The sequence below is a fragment of the Tursiops truncatus genome, chromosome 19, assembly GCF_011762595.2.
Source record: "Tursiops truncatus isolate mTurTru1 chromosome 19, mTurTru1.mat.Y, whole genome shotgun sequence".
NCBI lineage: Eukaryota > Metazoa > Chordata > Mammalia > Artiodactyla > Delphinidae > Tursiops > Tursiops truncatus.
In genome coordinates, this window is record NC_047052.1 from 19,648,985 (window position 1) to 19,670,141 (window position 21,157).

At 45.9% G+C, this 21,157-nt stretch overlaps 2 protein-coding genes across 4 annotated transcripts in view; one reads left to right on the plus strand and one right to left on the minus strand.

Moving 5' to 3' along the window:
* Positions 1–223: 223 nt before the first annotated feature.
* CKLF (chemokine like factor) lies at positions 224–13,081 on the minus strand. Of its 2 annotated transcripts, XM_004318045.4 has the most exons (4): positions 12,897–13,081; positions 7,417–7,575; positions 2,698–2,793; positions 224–396 (listed from the first exon to the last, which is right to left on the minus strand). In XM_004318045.4, exons 1-4 carry the CDS (start codon positions 12,972–12,974, stop codon positions 280–282), a joined length of 450 nt encoding a protein of 149 aa, XP_004318093.1. In that variant the 5' UTR covers positions 12,975–13,081; the 3' UTR covers positions 224–279. The 2 variants fall into 2 exon arrangements, with proteins under 2 accessions (XP_004318093.1, XP_073653078.1); XM_073796977.1 differs by lacking the exon at positions 7,417–7,575.
* Positions 13,082–14,905: 1,824 nt separating this feature from the next.
* The window catches only part of LOC109550088 (thymidine kinase 2, mitochondrial), an 886,444-nt gene continuing 880,192 nt past the window's right edge, over positions 14,906–21,157 (plus strand). For both annotated transcript variants that reach the window (XM_073796974.1, XM_033845179.2), the window contains exons 1-3: positions 14,906–15,039; positions 16,278–16,315; positions 20,655–20,729. In XM_073796974.1, the coding sequence (XP_073653075.1) occupies positions 14,925–15,039; positions 16,278–16,315; positions 20,655–20,729 (228 nt within the window). In that variant the 5' untranslated portion in view covers positions 14,906–14,924. The remainder of the gene's footprint in view (positions 15,040–16,277; positions 16,316–20,654; positions 20,730–21,157) is intronic.

Genomic DNA, 21,157 nt, shown 5'->3' on the forward strand with positions numbered 1-21,157 from the left:
GCTGCCAGCCAGCCGGGGAGCGGGCTCTGAAGACCATTTCGGGCGCTCCCGGCGCTTTCTCCTCTGCCTCCCGGGCCCAGGAACAGGAAAACCAGATCCCATAAGATTGAGGCGCTCGAGCGCTCCCTTGAAAGTTCAGCGCTGGGCCCACAGCTCCTAAATCTCTTCTTCCAGCTCCCATATAGAGATTAAAATGAGAACTGCAGAAAATATGTGTTAGAATAAAGAGATATGTTTAATAATTAGCATCAACTAAAAAGGAATATAAATTTACAAAACTTATAGTTTGTCATGAACAGCACTTTTCTGATAAGGACCACTTGGATTAAACAGCAGCTTCCGGTAAATGAGGGCCCCGTCGGCAATAGAGAGCACCGAGGCCACGAGTCCAAACACCTGAAACAAAGACACAGTGTCACTGCTGTGGCCATGGTCACACAGGTTTTAAGTGGTCTGCCCACCGGCTTCCTCTCCTGCGAGGGCACCAGGATTGCTCCCTACGCTGTCACCTAATACTAAAATGGGAAGAGACTTCAGAGATCATTTTATTCTCATTCCCAAGTTTTCCCAGTACCTTCCTAGAGAAAGGGAAAGGTAATTTAAGTGAGCAGAAACAATACTGAGGTGGTGTGGGCTCTGAAACCAATACTTGTCTGGATCTCTTGACATGCTCCTGGATATACTGTTTAAAGCCCTGCCGATGATACTTAGTTACTAATCAACATTTCTATACCCAATGATCAACTGTTTGACTTTCCTACTGCAAACTGTACTGGAGAAAAGGTCAGGTTAACACCAGCTCAAGCTTTAACCATGGTGATAGTAGCTGTGATAAGAGATTTGGAGAAATGGAGTGATAAGATGACCCAAAGTGAACTCTCAAAGGCCGGGCTACATCCACTTAAGGGGTGGGATTCTAAATAGGCCTCAGGAAAACAAAACTGAAGTAAAGGGAATAAACTAGAACATGGTCTTTAGGTACTCTGATGGCTGTTTGAGAACTGGTGCCGGGGCTGGAGAAAGGGGATGTCAGTGTTATTTCACCAGCTCCATCCAACTGCCAAGAAATCTGGCTTTCTGGCTTCAGACACTGTTCCTTTTCCATCCTGAATCTCAAACGCAGCTTCCTAGGTTCTGACCACGCTACATACCTCCTACCGGTGCTTTCATGACTCTGGTACACAGCATGTTGCTGGCTCCTCCACCTGGAACCATCCCCGTTTCCTCCCCTTTAGTTCTGGCAAACCACAATTCCACTGCTGGAGAGAGGTAGCTGCTTCCTCTTCTCTGTGCCCCACAGTACTCTGGTAACAGCTCAGACACAGCTGCTTGCACTTTTGTCTCCTGTATTAGGCTCTAAGCAACTTGAGGATAGGGCTTACATTCTAGTCCAGAGCTGTCTAAACGAAATATAATGTGAGTCACCAATGTAAGCCACATGATTCACTTAAAATTTTCTAATTGCCACATTAAAAAGTAAAGAAAAAAACAAGTGAAATTAATTTTAATAATATATTTTATTTAGCCTGATACATCCAAAAGAATGTATTTTTAACATGTCATCAATATAATAAAATTATAAATTCTACACTCTTTTGGGGGTAGCAAGTCTTTGAAATCCAGTGTGTATTTTACACTTACAGCTCATCTCAGTTCAGACCAGCCGCATTTCCAGCGCCCAATAGCCACCTGTGGCTTGTGGCTCTATACTTTGTCAGCACCTACCGAAGTGCACTTAAAGAATGAATCAATGAGTGAATGAGTAAATAAGTGAGTGAAAGTAAACTCTATGCCTCATCCCTCTTTCTCCATAATTATCTTTAAAGACAACTAGGAGAGATTGCTGTTACAGCACTATGTCATTTCTAGAGTAATTCCCATCCCTCATGAAGTTGCTTTGGGCCTAATGAAGGAGTTGAAAAGCCATGGGTTCTGACATATGTGGCCAGTTCTCCTAAGTGGCCCATACTATGAAAAGACAAGGAAGTAGGAGGGAGATTTATTTAAGAAGAACTTAATAATTCACTTCTCTAGATCAGAACCTAGAAAAGCCAAATGATTTTGAACCCCCTGTAAGAAATCTAAAAAGAATATCAGATGGAACTGTAACTAAATTACTTGACTCTTCGTTTGTTTGGGCTTGCCTTCCAAATTAAACTGATTTGCTTCTCTTCAAGCAGTGTTCAAAATAATCCTTCAGTTACAAGGCTTCCTACCACCATTCCCTTACGATGACACATCTATTAAATTCCATCTGAAGCAGGATCTGGACAAGAAGTAACTGAGCTCAGAACAGTCTGTCTCACATTAGCAAGTGGGATGTATCCTCTTCTTGAAAAGGGAGAGCTCTGAAATTCATCCATGGTTTGTTTTATTCTTGACATCAGGTTTCTGAGAGTTTAGTTCTGTAACTGATTCCAGTAGCTTTTCTCAGTCTAGTCTAGCCCTACCTATCTATGAGAAACATGGAGGAATCTCTTTATTTGGTTAACTTCAATTTTAGCGTGAAATCATCTTCCTTGACATTAATCAGGGCACGTGTTCACACACAGAAGTATTAAGCCATTAGGTACTGTGTACTGGTATAGAAGCCTCAAGGATGAATACAGTCTAGCTTTCTGTTCTTGTATTTATTCTTCAAGTACATTTGAATTCTGATTGAACCTGAAGGAAGAAACCAGAAAGACCTCCACTTACCCCTCCAAGGACTATGTATGTTGTGGTTTCTGGGATCAGTGCCAACACAGATATAACTATCATGAATACTGCTGTAACCACTGAGTTGATAATATCCTGAAAACACAGAATAGAAAGGTCAGCTTTACATGAAGATCACCAACAAAATGAATCAGCTCCCTAAAGATTTCGAAAGTTCTATTTTATTAAACAAATTTATTTAGTTTAAATAGTTTTATTTAGTTTTAGGAAGTCAAACTGCTGCAGTAAAATATCACATATATTGTATTTGGCCTGTAATGATGCCTAATGGGTCTCTTATCCTATGATACACCAATCATTTAACTCCTTAACAGGCTTATGTCTTTTTTATTTAAATGTAGTTGGAGGGAGAACTCATCTGGTTAGGAGTGGATGACGTATTATGCGGAACGTTTAAAGTAGAATGGTACACTGGGAAGTCAGGATGCTGAATTTTAATAATATAAGAGAAAGTGTGGAGTGCTCTACACCATAAAATAAACAACTTTATAATGTTACTCCAAATGCAATTAATAAAACTTAGAGCTGGAGAAAGTGGTAATTTTCGGGAAAAAGCTCCCACGTATCTGTATGCAACAGCTGGCCAATTATGCAATTATTTTTTGATGATGTAGCTCATTCATTTAATAATTGCCTGAAATGAAGCACTTTCATTCTGAACTGTGGCTTTAAGAGGTGCAGCTTACATTTTGAATGGATGTAAACTGTGGGAAAGTTAAATTGTCTTTATTCTGGAAAGGTTTATGTATATTTGCAGACAACGGTAGCAAGAAGGAATTGTTAACACAGAAATATCAAACTTCAAAACTCTGGTAACTTAGGAAAGCGGTTATTACAAAGAAAATAGGAAGAGGTTCAACAGGGACAGGGTAAGATTAGATACACTTAGGCAGAAAAAAGTCCTCATTTGCAGGAGATAGTGAGTTCTAGGTTAATGCTCCTCTGTGCTGGGTATTTTTCTCTGCTTCAAGGCAATAGACCACACCTCTGCTTCAGACAGGCAGCCCTGCCTCCTGTTAGTAATTTGGCTAAGTGTATGTGAATGGCTTCAGATAAAAATGGTGTTCTAGGGAGTGCAGAGAATCACGGGGGGGACAAAAAGGATGCACCTGCCCCAGAACATCAGTGATCCTTAATGGTGGTTTAAAGCATTGCTTTTCTTTTAAAACCAAACATCAGTATGCCATGGAGTAGAATATAAATTTTATTACAAAAATGGAGATGTCACAGAAATTTTGAGCCTGTACTTCCATATCACCACAAAGCCCTGGGTTGGCTCACTTTGTGTGTTTTCTGTCCCTGGAGCACTTGAGGGGAACAGTCAGAGGAAGCCTGCTCTACAAACTGTGTTAGTTACTGCAACTTTGGGACAATGACACATCTGTGTGCAGATGACCAAGCTCTTTCCTAATCAGTGAAGACAGTGGCCATCAGATAGAAGTATTTACAGGTTACCTCTTCCCCACCTACAGATTAATTGGAATCTTCAGGCATCTTTGTGTCCTTCACTTTTGTTATAGTGAAAGAGCCACAGACAACTTCTCCAGCTGTGCTCTGGCCCCATTCCCATCAACCACTCTGCTGGGACCTCACTGTTTATTACCCTCCTTTGTCCCTGGCCAGGTTTCCTCAACTCAGTGGTGGCCCCTCTAGTTACAGCTGTGTCCTTCCCTGCTCAGTCTAACAATCCCACTGCTTTGCTGTCACCTGTCCATTCGAGGCAAACCACTCTGGGAAAGGCCACTGGGGGGCCTCTATTAATACAGTCAGTAAATATAGATTTTTTTTTTTTCTGGGCTTACTTCCTTTACCTGTGACATTATTCACCCCTTCTTTCTTCTTGAAATGCTCTCTTCTCTTGGCTTCTGGGACATGGGTCTCCCTTGGGTCCTCTCCTGTCCTTCTCAGGCCACTCCTCCTTTCCACGCCAGATGTTGGTATTTCCCAGTCTTGCCTTATCGTCCTCTACTCTCCCTCCGAGCCCTTCTCCCAGAGCTCATCTACCATCACGAGGTGATGACTCCCAAAGCTGCAGCTCTGACTTCTCTCCCCTAAGCTTCAGACCTGAACGTTTCCCTGAATACCCCATAAGCAACTAAAACCTTCCATGTCTCAGACTGAACTCATTACATACCACTCTCCTTGGCCCTTCCTTAAAGCTGTCCTTCCTCCTATACTTCCTGTCTCATTACCCTCTTAAGACAGTTCTTTAAATGGCAGCTATCCTTGATTTTCCTGTTACCCAGTCCTAGCAGTTTTCATCAACACTTTTTCTCACCAGCTACCGTTTTAACCTTAATTTAGGCCTTTCTCATTTCCACGTCTGGATTAGGATAAGAGACTTTTAAGCGGTCTCTGAGACCTAACTCTAGTTTTGCTCCTCTTCAAGCCATTATCGACACTGCCAGCAGCGATCTCCTCAGATATGAGCTAATCATGTCGCTCTCCTACTTAAAAACCTCCCAAAGGTTCCAGCAGCCTTTGGATTAAAACTCAGGGCATTCAAAGCCTTGCATGCTCTGACCTCCTACTGCCTTTCAAACCTCCACTCTTGCCCCTCTCTTCTTCACAGCCACTCAGAACTCCTGCAGGTCCTTGAGGGTCCAGCTCTTTCTCCCCCTAGACCCTCACACACACTGCTCCCTGTACTGGGAAAGCTCTCTCAGTCCCATATCAGTTGGCTAACTACTTTTCATCCTCCAGCCCTCAACGCAGGCGTAGTTTTCCTCAGGCAAGCCTGTTATGACTTGGTCCCCTTCCCTTCCACACCATCCGGGTATACACCTGTCACAGCACCTGTTATACCGGATTGCTCACCTATCTTACTTTCTGGCTACATTGAAAGTTTCTCAGGTGCAAGATTTGTGTCTTGTTTTATCGAAGAAGCTAGTATAGAATCTGGGATTAGCAGATACTTAATATTTGTTGAATAAATGATTTCATGAGATCAAGAGCATAGAGGAATCTGGGTTTCATGATGGAGTAATAACTTAGTTGACCAATATAGCACCATTTCTAAGAGTACAGTATCAGCCAGGTGTGAGCCTCAGAGATTTGGAGACATGCTATACATAGGCCATGCTCCTTCTCAGTGTGTTCTGTTAACTTTAGGACTCCAAGTTTATTACTGGGACGTGTAAGAAGCTGCAGAGAATTACTACAGTTTGAGGAAAAATAAATGCTAAAATGTGTTAGTTTCATTAACTTTGGAAAAGCAGAGTGTGAAGAGCAACTATGCGACTTTTTGGGTACAAGATTAACAGGATGTGGACCATGTTCATCATCTCCTTGAAGAAATCCTTGGGATAATTTAGCTTCGTCCTTTCTGCCACTAAATGGTATCACATACCCTGAGGGCCAACTGAGGAAGGCTTTGTAATCTCTTGTCCCAGACCTTATACTGCAGTCAGGTCCAGCTCCAAAGTGTAGATCAAGGAGGATTTTGGAGAGGCGCCATGAAGATCCTATCTATTTCCCAGCCTTCCACTCTGGGGACTTGCTCAGCTTGTGATTAGTCTGAAATGCTCATCGTTGGTCTTCAAAAGTGGTTCCAGGAGGCACCACTTTAAGGGATGCTTATGGTTTGAGAATAGCTCTAAAGTCCTCTCTTCTTAATACGGGTTATCAGCTTGGATATCAGCACTCTGGAATCCAAGAGGATGAGACAAGTGCTTTCACCAGTCCAGCCAAAGGGTGGAAGGGCAGCAGGGGTCTCAGAAAGGAGACCTATGGACATAGGATTCTGGGGATAAGACTTGAAAGAGGAGCAGTGAAGTCACTCAGTCCTTCCTAGAACCAGCTTATGGTCCAGGCTGAAGGGCCAAGTATCCCTTAGTTAGTATCTTCAACTTGCCTATTTTGAAAGTTTCCAGGCCATCTGGGCATTCCACTGGGCAGTTATTCCTAATGCTGTGAGTATGGCAGGTAAAGTCCATATGCTACTAAATAAGGTTCTACAAGATGAGTTAAAAATTATGTGGCATTAATGATTACAGACATTTTTTCCGGTACACGGGCCTCTCACTGTTGTGGCCTTTCCCGTTGCTGAGCACAGGCTCGGGACGCGCAGGCTCAGCGGCCATGGCTCACGGGCCCAGCCGCTCCGCGGCATGTGGGATCTTCCCGGACCGGGGCACGAACCCGTGTCCCCTGCATCGGCAGGCGGACTCTCAACCACTGCGCCACTAGGGAGGCCCAACAGACATTTTGAAGTAAGAAAATGTTGTGTTTTATTTAGCCTCTAAATTATTTTGATTTTCCATTTAGTGATCAGGGATGTGTAAGATGTAGACACTTGTGTATCTGTCTCCATTTCTATTCCCCAATTTTGAGGTCATATCAACGTGCATTTAAAAAGGAGGTAAAGATTAAGAATGCCGTATAATTTCATTAACCATGATCTTGAATTTAAATTTCTTTTGAAGATCTACACCTACGTGAATTCTCCTTAGAAAGATAGGTCTGAAAGGTCAGCCACATCTACTGATAGATAGAGCTCAGAGGAGAATTTATGCTCCGTGGCTGCCCTGGTTCCCTGAGAATCTCCCCAGAGCACATTAGCAGTGGGTAGAGTTCCTCCTTCCTAAGCCTGTCAGAGATTCCTTAAAGGCTTAAGAAAACTAAAGAAGAGAGTTTATTAAAATGTCTTTCTATGGCAGGAAAAAGTAGTTAACTTTAACAGTGAAACTGAACACTTACAAGCAAAGGCCAAAATATACAGTTAATTAATTGATCAAGTCTGAGTATATATAAAACTATGAAAAAGAAAGTAACAGTGACTTCAAATCCAGTGACAACAATGTATGGCTCTGGGGCTTGTGCGATGATAAAAAGGGTCATAGATGTCACAGTTAGCGCCTATAGGAAAAAAAAACATGATTTAGTCAGTGATTATTGAATACAAGTTTAAGCTGTAAAAATGATCATTTCTAAAATAACGAAATAATGGGTTTCTTCCATATACACACACATCTAAAAGAGGAAGACTAAAATGTATGGATGTTGACGTCTCTTTGTGTTTTAGAGAACTAGGTATCCCTCTCTGTTTTAAGTCTATTACTCCGCTTGTATACCCAATACCATCACTTCCCACATCTGTTCCCTTGATCTTTTTCCACTAAATATCTCCTTTTCCCTCTCGTACCTTCAATCTCTCCTCCTCCACTAGTTCCTTTCCTCACCATCCTCTAAACATATCTAAGGTTATCTTCTCTTAAAACACACATACCTTCCTTTCACCCTGCTCCCCACAGAAATTCCCATTTTCTACTTCGCCCTGTAATGCTTCTCCAAAAAGTCTGTATACTGGCTGATATAATTCCTTATCATCCACTCATCACTCCTTAACTCTTACCAATCTGGAATCTGCTGTCAAATTTAAACTTAGAATGTTGCCATGAAAAATACTGGGGAGGAAAGTTGAAAACAAATTGTCAGAGAAAAACAATTCTCTAAAGAATCCTGTGAGGAAGAAAAGGAAAAAAAAAAAAACCCCAACAATTCTGATGCTTCACTTTTTAACACACTTCCTCTTATCTAAACATAATGCAATCAGAATTAACAAAAACTTAAGTGGAAAAAAAACCCTTGAAGATTATTAATCTAATCCAATCTCCTCATTTCCAAATGAAGATATAGAAAACAGAAATGAAAAGTGACTTAAAGGAAAAAATAAGCTGGGGGTCTGTCAATGTCATGATGTTCTTAGGAGATACAGCTCTATCCAAAGTCTCTGTGTTCTTGGAAAATGGTTTTGTCAAGAGTCTTCCCTGGCTAGACTTTTATGATCAGTCTGTCAGCATCCACATTCTCTTTTTAACCTTAGATCTATATAGGCTACTTATTCATAATTCTTTCAATTACTTTATTAGTATAAAAGTAGCTTACCTTTAAACTTCTAAATTGGTTAGTTTGCTTACACAGTAAATATAACTAGTTACTAAATAACTCATTCTTTATAATTAATATAATTACCATCAGCAAATGTCATCTCAAATCACTTCATTTACTTTACTGAACCAGGGTCTTGAGTTCATGGGTTATGAAATCAAGGGTCACTTTTTCAGTCCGCATCTTCTGTAACCTTGGAATTTGGCACTGGTGATCAATCCATTTTCTTAACAGTTCCCACGATTTCAGTCACACTGGGTTCTCCCCTAATCCATACTAACAGCTCATATCTTTCCTAACTCCTGGCTTTTGTTTTCAGTTAGCTTTTAAATATTCCACTAATACCTCAAACATTTCTTCACCACTCTATGTAGACTGCTTTTGCCAAGATCATCAATGATTGCAAAATTACTAAATTTAACAAACATTTTTCAATCCTTATCCTATTAGACCCCCATGACTTATCTGCCATTGGCTTTTTCCTACTTTTCTACTCCTTGGCTCCCATGTCACCTTTTCTAGTTCTTATACCTCTGAAACTATTCTCTCGGTGGGTTTCCTTTTGCCCATCTCTTTAAAATGATGGCATTCCTTTAGATTCTGTCCACAACCCACTCAACAAATCTGGGTCTCTGTCCCAGGTCTATCCTCAACATCTCACACATAAATAGCCATTTAGAATCTTTAATTCACCGTGTGCAAAACTGTCACCTTGCTCCTTCCTCCTGTATTCACTATCTTAATTGGTGATATGACCATCTATCTTTTCACCTGCCCCTGGAAACTTAAGATCACCGCTCCAACTTACTCCTTACAACTGACCAATCATCGGGTCCTGCTGACTTAATGCTTAAGCATTTTGGGAATCCACTTTGTCCCTAAAACCACTGCCCTTCAGTATCTTTTCCTTGAATTACCATGACAAATATGTTACAGTAAAATTTCTAAAATAAAAATGTGTGCAATTCTTCACCTATTTAAAACTCTTCAATGGCTCCCCATGGTTTTTAGAATAGAGCCTACCTTCACCATGGTATTCAAAGTCTTCCATGACTCAGCTCCTGTCTACTTCTCTAACAAAGAGTTGTTCACAATTTATCCACAGGATAATTCCAATGCTCAATTCTCAGTCCTCATCTTACTTGAACTATCATCAGTATTTGACACAGTTGATCATTCCGTCGAGAGAGTTTTCATTTGGCTTCTAGGACACCATACTTTTAGTTTCTCCTGCCTCCCTAATTGTGCTTTCTCATTCTTCTTTGCTGATTCCTCCTTCTCTCTCCAATCTCTCTTTTTTTTTAATTAATTAATTTATATTTTTGGCTGCGCGCGGGCTTTCTCTAGTTATAGTGAGCGGGGGCTACTCTTCGTTTTGGTGTCTGGGCTTCTCATTGCGGTGGCTTCTCTTGTTGTGGAGCACGGGCTCTAGGCACGCGGGCTTCAGTAGTTGTGGCACGTGGGCTCAGTAGTTGTGGCGCACGGGCTTAGTTGCTCCGTGGCATGTGGGATCTTCCCGGACTAGGGCTCGAACCCGTGTCCCCTGCATTGGCAGGCGGATTCTTAACCACTGCGCCACGAGGGAAGTCCCTCCCCAATCTCTTAATGTTGAAGTGTTCTGGGGCTCCAACCATGGTCCTCTTCTCCACTCTATGTACACTCATCTCTTGATGATCTCATCAGTCTTGTGACTTTAAGTACTTCTATTTCTGCAGTGCCAATCTCTCTCCTAAAATCCAGTCTTGTATATTCCAAATGCCTGTTCAGTATTGCCACTTGAATGTCTAATAGACATCTCTAAAGTGAAATCCAAAATTGAACTTCTGATCCTCTGCCTACATTTACTTCACCCACAGGCTTTCAGTGGATGGCAACTCCATTCTTCCAGCTACTTAGGCCAAAAACTTTGGAGTGATGTTGGACTCCTCCCTCTCTCACACCACATCTGGTTCATCAGCAAATCTTGTTGGGGTTACTTTCAAAATATATCCGAAATGTGATCATTTCTTATAGCCTACTCCACTAACAGCCTGGTCTGAGCCGCTATCATCTCTTGCCCAGATTACTGCAATAGCCCCAACTCATCTCCTTTTTTTCTACCCTTGCCTCTGCAGGAATCCTCCTGTCCCCACCAGCCCCCACCTCCCAATCTATTGTCAACATATCAGCTGGTGTAGTTTTTAAAAATGTTAGTCAGATCATATACAACTTTACTCAAAACCTTCTTCATCTCCCACTGTGCCCCTATGTCAGTCCACTCCCACTATACTGGTTTCCTTGCTTTTCCTTGAACCCTTCAGGTACACTCCTGCCATAGGGTCATTGTACTGGATTTTCCTTTGCCTAAAACACTCTTCCTTCAGATATTCATAGCTTAACTCCCTCATCTCACTCAACGCTTTGCTCAGAAGTCACCTCAACAAGGCCTAACTTGACCATTCTATTCCTGCAATCTTCCTCTCCAACCCTACCTTCCCTTACACTCTCTTAGCTGGCTTTAGTTTTCTTTGTTCCACAGCACTTACTCCCTTCTAGAATATTACACCATTTATTTATTTATTGTGTTTATTGTTTGTCTTCCCTGCCCTCCCACCCCAATATGTAAACTCCATGTGGACAGGGATCTTTGCTTTGTCCCCTGATATCTCCCAAGAGCCTGGAACAGTGCCTGGCACATGGCAGGCTTTCAATAAATATCTGTTGGCTGAAAAAAATAAGGTAAAACTCAACTTCTTATGGTTTGCTCATAAATCATGCTGGGTTTTTTTTTTTTTTTTTTTTGCCTCCACGCCTTTGCTCAGGTGGCTGTCCCTTAAACCCTACCCAATGTCCCCCTAGGACGTTTCCTGACACCTCCTTGGTTAGATGCCTCACTCTGTGCTCTAACTTCATCCTGTCACACATCACAGCTATCTGCTTGTGTGCCTCTCTCTGACTAAACTGAAGGACTCCATAGTCAGGGACTTTTGTCTTGGGTGTCTTTGTTGTTTCAAGTCCTAACTCAGGGCTGGGAATACATTAAGTATTCAAAGTTTTGTTGAGGGAATTAATATATCAAAAATGAAACCTTTCTGGAGACTATAAAACCAGAAATAGAGGAATGATAAATGTGTTTCATTCACACTATAGAATACTTTGAAGCATATACAAATGATAATAAAGATTTATAATTATATTTAAAAAAATGGAACCTTTCTCACAAAATCCCATTTCTCCTCCAGTGTTCCAAAGCTTTCAGTACCTGGCATAAAACCCCAGACCCTCAGGTCACTTCTTTCCTGATTATTTACTTCCAACCCAAGCTAATCTCTCCGTTTTCTGAACTCCAGAGTAGTTTTCTAAACTTCTTTCATGCATTCTGACTTGCATTACGTCATAGTTATTTCTCAGAATCACAGACTTTGGTGTGAGAAGGACCTTGCGTGCAGTTTGTTCTGCCCACTCACCTGAAGCTGAAATCGCCATCACAACATGCGAAGTGCTCATCTGCGCCTGCTACCTTTTCTGTCTGGGAATGTACTGCCTTCCCAAGTGGCCACTTAATTTTGGCAACTTTCCCAATAAAAAATTCTTCCTCATAATAAGCAGGAATGTTTCCCTGTAACCTCTAACTTTCCACCTCCTCTCCTTATATGTCGCCTCTTTAAATTTTAAGAATTATTTTTTTCCTTCCCCTTTTCTCTTCTTGAATTCCTTCAACATATTCTCTTATGATAATTTCCTCTTCTCTAACTAGCCAGGTCGCCTTCCTCCAAATGACGATTCATTCTCTCCCAACCTCTGCCAGAACTGGCTGCAATGCTCCTGGCATGTCTGACACCCCAGGAACCAGGAGTTCCACCGTCCTTGCTCTGGACTATATCAGCCTTGAGCTCACTCACATCAAAACTACTGAGTTCTAGCAAGTAAACACAGCATCCACTGAAACCCCTCGGTGCTTTTGTTTTTGTTTTTAATCTTGTTGGCATCTGAGTGGTACAACTGCAGCTGCCTCCCCTGGTAACCTGGGTACCTGGTTTGTGGGTCCAAGTGTGGGCCATTCATGTAGGTGTGCGGATTTTGCTTTATGAGTGAGTCCGTAAAGCCCCTGATGGGGGAGGACAGCGCCCTATTTCTCTCCTCCTACCCTCAGGGTGCAGAGCGAAATGCCTTGCCTCTAGGAAGGCCTTGACAGAGGTTCAACAAGGTTGAAAGAGAGGACAGGGCATCGGCTTCATGCTTTGCAGCCCTACCTCCCTGCGGGGGAGCGCGCTGGGACACCGTCCCTCACCCCGAGGCCCCGCCCTCACCAGCCGCAGCATCTTCACGTGGCCATTCACGCTGAAGCAGAAGGGGCGGTGCCTCGGTTTCAGCTTCACCGTCGGCATCTCGCCTAAAGACCCAGCAGCAGCACTTCTCCGTCAGTTCCCCTCCTCAGCGGACAGCTCTGCCAGGCCTCACGCCACAGCTGCAACGGCCACTGTGGCCTCGAGCCGCTCTTGAAAGCGTCCCGCCGTCGCGGCGCGCATGCGCAGTTCACCTCGGCCCGCACTTGGGTACATGCGGCAGCCACCCTGGCCCTGTCCGCCGCCACCTACTGGTGGCCCCCGGTATGCGGAAAGCCAGGGTTCGCGCGCAGCGTTTCCTCAGACCTAGAGGGGAGCCAAGCAGGCCAGCTTCTCCCCACCCCCTAGTTGTCTGTCCAGTGGGAACGTTGGTTGTGCCTTTGTTAAAAGGTAAATTGAGGCATATTAAAATTTTTAAGATTTTATTTGAACAAAAATGGATTCAAATCGGGTGGCATCTGAAGTTGAATCCGGCCTCTGTACCCTGCCACCGAATTAATCTCGGAGACAGAGTTTTGGGTGAAGTAGAAAAGTTTTATTGCTTTGCCAGGCAAAGGGGGCCACAGCTCGCTGATGCCCTCAAAACTGTGTGTCCCAACTTGGAGAGGTTAGTCAGAAGGTTTACAGTAATTGTTCAAAGAGGGCGTGATCAGCTCCTGGACATTCTTCTGATTGGTTGGTGGTAAGTGGGAGTCAGCATCATCAACCTTCTGGTTCCAAGGTGTCTGGGGTCTGCGTGCTTGTGGGCAGCATACCGTCCTTAACCATTGACTTCTCCCATCTGATGGGGGTTTCAGTATCTGCAAAACAGCTCAAAGATACTGTCGTGTATATCGCTTGATGGGGAGCCAGGACCTTGCCCCAAGTCTGCACTATTGTTTCTCTCTCCCTCTCTCTCTTTTTTTTAATTGTCTCTCTCTCTCTCTTTTTCTTTTATTGTTTCTCTTGACTGTTTGTTTCTCCTTTGTCTTGCATCCCCTCCCTTCCCTAATTAGCAGCTGCTTGAATATGCCAGATGGAATTTAGGGAAGGTCATAGAGGCTGAATGAAGCCTATTTCCTGTAATCAAAGAGATGGGGCACATAGAAAGGCTTTTGTGCCCAGGAGCCCCACAGGATCCTGCTAAGTGTCACACCCAATCTAACATAGAAAGGAGCTCTGAAGAGCTGTACAAAATGAAAGACTTTTATAGGCAGAAGGGAGCGAGAACAAGGAAGTTGGTTATTGCAAGGTTACTTTTCTTTAGGGCATGGCAGGGGGTCTATCAGGCAGGTCACCTAACTAGCGCTGATCAGACGAAGCCTGATTGACTGGAGAGCCAAAACTATAATTAAGCCTTGGTTTGGTGAATGGGGCTTAGCATAAGCGACTCCATTTGGGGCCTGTTCTCGTTTTTTTTTAAAATAACTTCCTGAGGGATCTAATATATTTACAGTCCAGACCCTGGAAATGTCAAAGTTCAGAGGAAAGAGTGCTGGCTGTGAAGCAAGATAGATGAGCTTGAATTCCAGCTCCACCCCTTAATGAATGCTTCTGATCACTTTTTACGAGTTACCTAAGTTTCCAAGGATCAGCTAAGCCCGGAGAATGGGATTGACAATATCCACCTATACGGTTGTTGGGAAGAATAAATGACACCTTGCGTGCCAGGTGCCTGGATACAACAGATGCTCAATTAACTAATCTCCAATAGTTAATTAACCAACCAGTCGCTGGTGTTATTGGCCACCCATGCCCCGAGTCTTGCCAAATCATGGGTTCATTCTAACAGCGTCTCGTTGGCGGGAAGATTTCCAGGCTGCAAAGGGCGAACTGAACCCCTCACCTTCTCGGAGAGAGGGTGAAATGAGACGGGGTCTCTTTAAGAGCCGGCAGGGCGGGGCGGGCGCGGGGCTGGAGGCGGTGCGCGGAGGCGGGCCCGGTCGCTGGGCCGCGCTTTCGCCGACGTGCGCCGGAAGGAAGGTCAGGCCCGGTGGATTCGCGCGCGGGGCAATGCTGCTGCGGACGCTGCGGAGCTGGGCTTCCTGGGCGCTGCGCCGCGACAGGCCCGGGAGCCCCGCCTCCAGCCCGGGGTTGCCAAGGGCGCAGCGTTGGGCCTGGCCTCGGGGTAACGCGTCTCTCAGTTCCCTTTGCTGGCGTCCCGGAGGCGGCCCTCAGCCCCATTCCGCGCCCTCAGCTCGCGGAACCTGCCTGAACCCGAAACCCCTTCTCCGAGGCGCCGGGATTTCCTCGGTCGGCCTGGGGGGAGGGGCGGGGCGGTCGCTGGCTGGTGTCCCAGACGCCCGCCGGCAGGGAGCGGGTGGGGCCTTGGGGCTCCGGGCCCAACTCTTGTTCGGAGCTGGGGAGCCCTCTAAAGAGCGGAAAGAACCCCCCTCCCCCAAGGTTCCTGGGCCCATTCTTTGGGCCTTGGGGGAGATGCCGGCGAGCGGTGGATGCGTTAGGCTCGGTGCGCTGTTTCTCCCGCTGGGAGTGGAGACCCTCCCCTTCAGAAGTGAGAGCCCCTGTTGTGGCCAAGTTCTGGCGTTCTTTGGCTTCGGGGTGTTCAGTGGCACCTGAGAACCCCTGTGGTGTGGGTGGGCCGCGATGTCAGCCCCGGGCCTGCAGGAGAAGCCTGAGTCCTGTGCTGAAACCCACCCCTGGGTTTCAGTGGCCCACCCGCCAACCACTCTTTCCCCGGAGCTACGAGTGGAGGTAACTCTGCGTTTTAACTAGCTGGACACCCATCAGTGAGGATCATAAATATAAAATGTGTGGAAAATGGAAAGCAGAATATACTAAGTGACCAAAACTGAGCACAGTTGGGGCCCTGACGTGCCAACAGGACCCCGGCGGCAGTTTCAGTGTCACACAGGTAGATAGCAGTGGTAGGCCTGCCTCCGTCCACCTAGGGAGGGTCCCAGGTGTCACTGGAAAACATTTTTAGGCCAGGGAGCAAGCATAAAAATTACTGTTTTTGTCGTGGTTTAGAAAATTAGGACAAAGAAGAGTAAGCTATTTTTTTAATTTTTTAAAAAATTTATTTATTTATTTATTTTTGGCTGTGTTGGGTCTTCGTTTCTGTGCGAGGGCTTTCCCTGGTTGTGGCAAGTGGGGGCCACCATCGCGGTGCGCGGGCCTCTCACTGTCGCAACCTCTCGTTGCGGAGCACAAGCTCCAGACGCACAGGCTCAGTAGTTGTGGCTCACGGGCCTAGTTGCTCGGCGGCATGTGGGATCCTCCCAGACCAGGGCCCGAACCTGTGTTCCCTGCATTGGCAGGCAGATTCTCAACTACTGCGCCACCAGGGAAGCCCAAGAGTGAGCTATTTAAAACTAAGTTAAAAAATTGATTTCCTTTCTTTTCTAGATAAAGGTAGAGAAAATGAAAAAGAGAAAAAATCAGTGGTAAGTCTCCCTTTTATGTGCCCTCTTTCCAGTGTAGGATTATATATGTGTAATAAACACACACGTATAATACACACATGTTTTGAGGAGGGGAGTGAAGTTTTTTTTAACTATGTGCACATAGTTAAAAAAACGAATACAAGAGGATCTCCAGGGATAAGGAAGTCTGTCTCCACTCCTGGGCCCCAGACTCCCTCCCCAGAGACCACCTCTGTTACTAGTTTCTGGTATGTCCTACCTGAGAATCTACACAGGTGGGAGAATACATGTATTCATAGCCTTAGGTGGATTTGGACTATTAGCTCGATGAATGATTACAAAGAGATTTGAAAAGTGGAAGTTTAGGTTGACTGGGTTAGTGGGTGGCAGCCTGGCTGTGAGGGCAGGTCTGCTGACCGCTGCCCCCAGAATTCCAATGCTGAGACTGGTGGGTGGGGGAGGGATAACAGAGAATTCATGGGGGTCCACAGACAAGGGTTCCACCAGTGCAATGACTTGGAGGTGCTAACTCTGGGGTGGGACTGTGGCTGGTGTGAGGTTGAAGGTCAAAGGAGGGTCAAACTGGACATGCCCATGGGATGTTTAAGACTTTAGCAGGCTGCGGTGGGGAGCAGTATCTCGGTCACCGTTGATCCAGAGGCTCAGTTCCTTAAGGGAGCTGGAAGTTGGTAGATATGGCTGGAAAGGGATTTGCTTGGAGGGTGTGGGCAGGAGTACCTTGGCTGGAATATGCAGAAGGCGGAAGGTGTGGGGAGGTCCCCTGGGGTATTTGGGGTGATGGAGAGGGCCTGGGAAGGAGTGAAGTCACACGGAGAGGACTGGTGATGAAAATGCTTGAGGTTTATGGAAGTTTGTTGAAACTAGAGGTGGGGTGGGGTATGGCGTAGGCATCATAGCAGGGGGAAGGGGTTGGTAAGTTGAGCTGGATGGGAACTGATGCAGTATTGTACTATTAATTATTGAGCTAGCATTGTTGTGAGCTGGCTTGTCCTAGGTGCTTTCTGGGTGTGGTCTGTTATCCCCCAGACACACAGTAGGTGGTCCATGGGAAGTGATGTGGAGCCTGCGTTCAGGCCCAGGGCTGCTCTTAGTCATTCAAATCCTCTGAGTTCCTGTGTGGACCTGGGGACCTGGGAATCCAACAGCCCCTGTTGTTAGTGAGCCTGTGGTTGGATGGGGGGGATGGCAGTGAATAGGACAATGGTGGATCTGGAACAACAGGGAGTAGGGGCAGGGCTTCTAGAGGATGATGACTGAGGGGAGACTTGAGGCCTCCTGGGAGAAGGAGGAGAGGGCGAAGCAGGAGTGTTGGAGCAGAGGGAACTGCAGGGGTAAGTCACAGAGGGATGAGAGACTGAGGCTTGTGGCCAGTCCCAGAGAGGTGGCTGGGGAGGGCCTGGGGGTCGGGAGACAGGACCGGAGACAGATCCCAGCTCCCGGAGCCACTGAAAGACTTTACCAGCTGTGATCTGGTTTGCGTCTCAGGAAGAGGTGGTGGACCATGGATAAGGGATGAGGGACCTGGCCGGGCTGGACTGGAGGGGGAGAGGCCAGCAGGGAGGCTGCTCCCACAAGGAGGGTTAGAGACCTTAACTAGGGGCCAAGGAGACGGGCCAGGTTCTGCAGGTGAGTAGGAAGTGGGGCCCAGAAGTATTGCTGAGTTGCTGGGTGAGGAGAGAAGATATCCAGGGCCTTGAGGGTGTCTGGGTGGATGGTGCAGCCTTTCCTGAGGACAGGAACGGGAAGAGAAGCCATATGTGGGTGTTGGGGGGTGATAAATTGAGGTGCCCATGGGACATCCCATGGGATTGGACAGGACAGGGAATATCTGGGCTGAGCTGCAGCTGCGAAGTGAGTCACCACCACAGAATTACAAAATAAATTCCAAAGTCGGGTTAAAAAGAAATGACTAATGTTTTCAGGTGAACAAAGTCTGAACAGACATTTCCTGAGTGAATTTATTAATGGCTAATAAACATAAGAAAGTGCTCAACCTCCCTAACAGAGAAAGAATGCTTTGGGAGATGGAGTGATGAAAGCTGTGGATCAGACCTCAGACCTGGTTCCAGTCCCAGCTCTGCTCTTGGAGGCGGATAAGTCCTTAACCTCTTAGAGCCTCAGTTTCCCCATCTGTGCAAATATTCATAGCTGTGATTGTTGTGGGGATCAATGTGACAATGTTTGCAAAGTACAGAACCCACAGGGGCTAATTTTATAGACATTATTAACAATGAAATTAATGAAGATTTAGGATGGGATATGCCCAGCATTGGCACAGTATGTTGATAGGCTCACTCTCATCCTTCTAAAAGGGGTGTGAATTGGGTCAGCATTTTGGAGGGCAATTTGGCATCATGCATCAACAGCTGTAAAAACTCACTTATCCTTTGATGCACTGATTATATTTCTGGAAGTCTATTGAAGGGGATAATCAGAGCCAATGACAAGGATTTATGTACAGGAATGTTCACCACATCGCAGCTTATCATATCAAAAAAATGGGTGTCACAACACAGTTTTATAATAAAAGTAACTGGACAGAATGTAACATCCAACAGTAGGGATTTCAATAACACGTTCCTTGCAATGAACAGGAAAGAAACAGTCTGTGCAGAATGATGTCTAGGTTGAGCTCTTTTTAAATATCTAGGAAAAGTTGTTTCCTTTAAAGAACAACAATAAAAATAAAATCCACTGGTGCCCTGACGGGGTCTCCCTTTTGCACATTCACTGTGTTTTCTTGTGCTGAAGGAGTAAGCTGACAGGGAGCCGGGATTGGAGGGCCAGGCCTCTGTTGGAACTGCGATTGTCCGTCCAGCTCTCCTAGGTAGCCGTTAGGATCAAGGCAGGAGGAAATCTTTGCAGCCAACTGAGAGAGAGTCCAGTTGCTGACGAGAGTTTGTAGAGGTGGGGCAAGGTGAGACAGCCCACCGTGCCCCTGTGTTTTATGCAGGGTGTGACTGAGGCTCCACTGGGGTCATGAGAAGGGAGTTGCCAGGCTTAGGTGTGAATTCTAGCTCTTTCCCCCGCCAACCCTGGCACCTGGGGCAAGTCACTTAAGTGGCCCACGTTTCTCTGTGGGTGCTTCCAACCTGGGTGTAAAGGTCACTGTGCAGCAGGACAGGTCCCCTCTGGCTCTGTGTACCCCAGGGGACATGTAATATGTGTTGTCAAGGGCAAGTTTGTCTTCTCACATATGTGGAACTGCCCATTTCCTCTCATGGTCTGATGGAACCAAAGCCATTTGGCCCGTGTCACCAGCAGTCCTGGCTGAGCAGCGTTTTGTCAGAATTGCTGGGCAGCAGATTCAAGGGTCCCAACCCAGAGTCTGATTGAGAGGGTCTGGGTGCTCCGCTGGTGCTTCTGGAGCAGGGTGTCTGTGGACCACTCGTTGAGAAACCCCGCCATGGGTCCGTGGTACTCAGCTTCCTCCATGTTGAAATCACCTGGAGAGCTTTCCAAGGTACTGAGGCCTGAGTCCCACCCTGAGATCATGCCAGAATTGGCCTGGGTTGTGGCTTCCTTTTGTGGATTCTTAAAAGGTCCCAGGTGATTGTAGCACATACGTAAGACTGAGAACCACAGCTTCAGTTGCTTTCTTTCCCTGCAGTGGGGTACTTGTAGGAGGCTCCTTGTCTTTCTTATGGGTAGACTCCTCCCACCAGTGCCAAGACAGCCCCTTCCCCCCAGTACACTTAGTGTGAGCAGAGTGAACGTTCAAGCTCTACTCCTCGCCTTATGCCCTTCTAGAGCCTCATTTTTCTCTTCTGTGAAAATGTTAGAACCCGCTTCTCAGGTTCTGGCAAGGTTAAGTGCAGGATTGGTGTATGTTGCCCATCTTAGTCCTTTTCTCCTGTCCTCATACCTTCCAGTCCACGGCCAAGCATGTTTTTCTGCACAGAGCAATGCATTAGGTTCTAGGTAACGTACACACGCTTCCCATCCTTAAAGCCATTAGGTTCTGGTGAAGGAGGCAGGACATTTAGGCCTAAAATCTGATAGTCTGAGGAGTTGCGCTAGGGAAGGGCAGAGCTAGCGCGGCCGAGGGCAAGCTGTGTGGGGTCTAGGCGTTGACCTAAGGGAGTGTCTGTCCCGGAGGGCAGTGGCCTGGTGGCCAGCAGCGGTGGACCTGGAGCCTGCCACTGAGGGGAAGGATCGGATGGTTGCTATTACTAACAACAGGACCCTGGGGGTTTCCTCCAGAGGGATTTTCGTGTACACACTGGAGTCTTGGGCTGAACCAATTATGCTGTTCACCTGAGCCCTTCCCTAGAAATTCTTCCTGGTATTCCCCCAGGCACTCGATTTCTGATCCTAACATGCGTTTGTCTTTTGCTAGATATGTGTCGAGGGCAATATTGCAAGCGGGAAGACAACGTGCCTGGAGTTCTTCTCCAACACAGCTGACATCGAGGTACAGCTTCCACGCCAGGTTTGAAGGAACCTGCAAAAGCTTGGTGCATTTATAAAGGGTGCAAACCGGACCTGCCCTATAGAAATACTGCTGGGGGAATGCGTCCTGTGTGAGAGGAGGGAGAGGCCCCTTGGAAGCTTGTGCCTGGTTTTCCCCCAGGTTTTGCTCCACACACTCTTCTCCTTGGCTGATTCTGCTTTGTCACCTCTCACTGTAATAAATCTTACCTATGAGTATGACTATATGCTGTATCCTGTGAGTCCTCCTAGTGACTCCTCAGACCCGGGGAGGTGGGCGTCTGGGGGACTCCCGACACACCTGTCCTGAGCTGTGTAACTCTCGCTGACACTTTAGAAGCACGTGTATTCTCACTGAACACCTTGGAGCCAATGTACAACAACAATACCGTCAGCAAGGAGAGTGAACAG

Coding starts and splice junctions, on each gene's coding strand:
- CKLF (XM_004318045.4), bottom strand. CDS start 12,974: ATGCCGACGGTGAAGCTGAAACCGAGGCACCGCCCCTTCTGCTTCAGC. Junction 7,576..12,896: donor ACGTGAAGATGCTGCGGCTG/GTGAGGGCGGGG, acceptor TTTTTCCTATAG/GCGCTAACTGTGACATCTAT. Junction 2,794..7,416: donor GTATATTTTGGCCTTTGCTT/GTAAGTGTTCAG, acceptor CTGTGTTTTCAG/GATATTATCAACTCAGTGGT.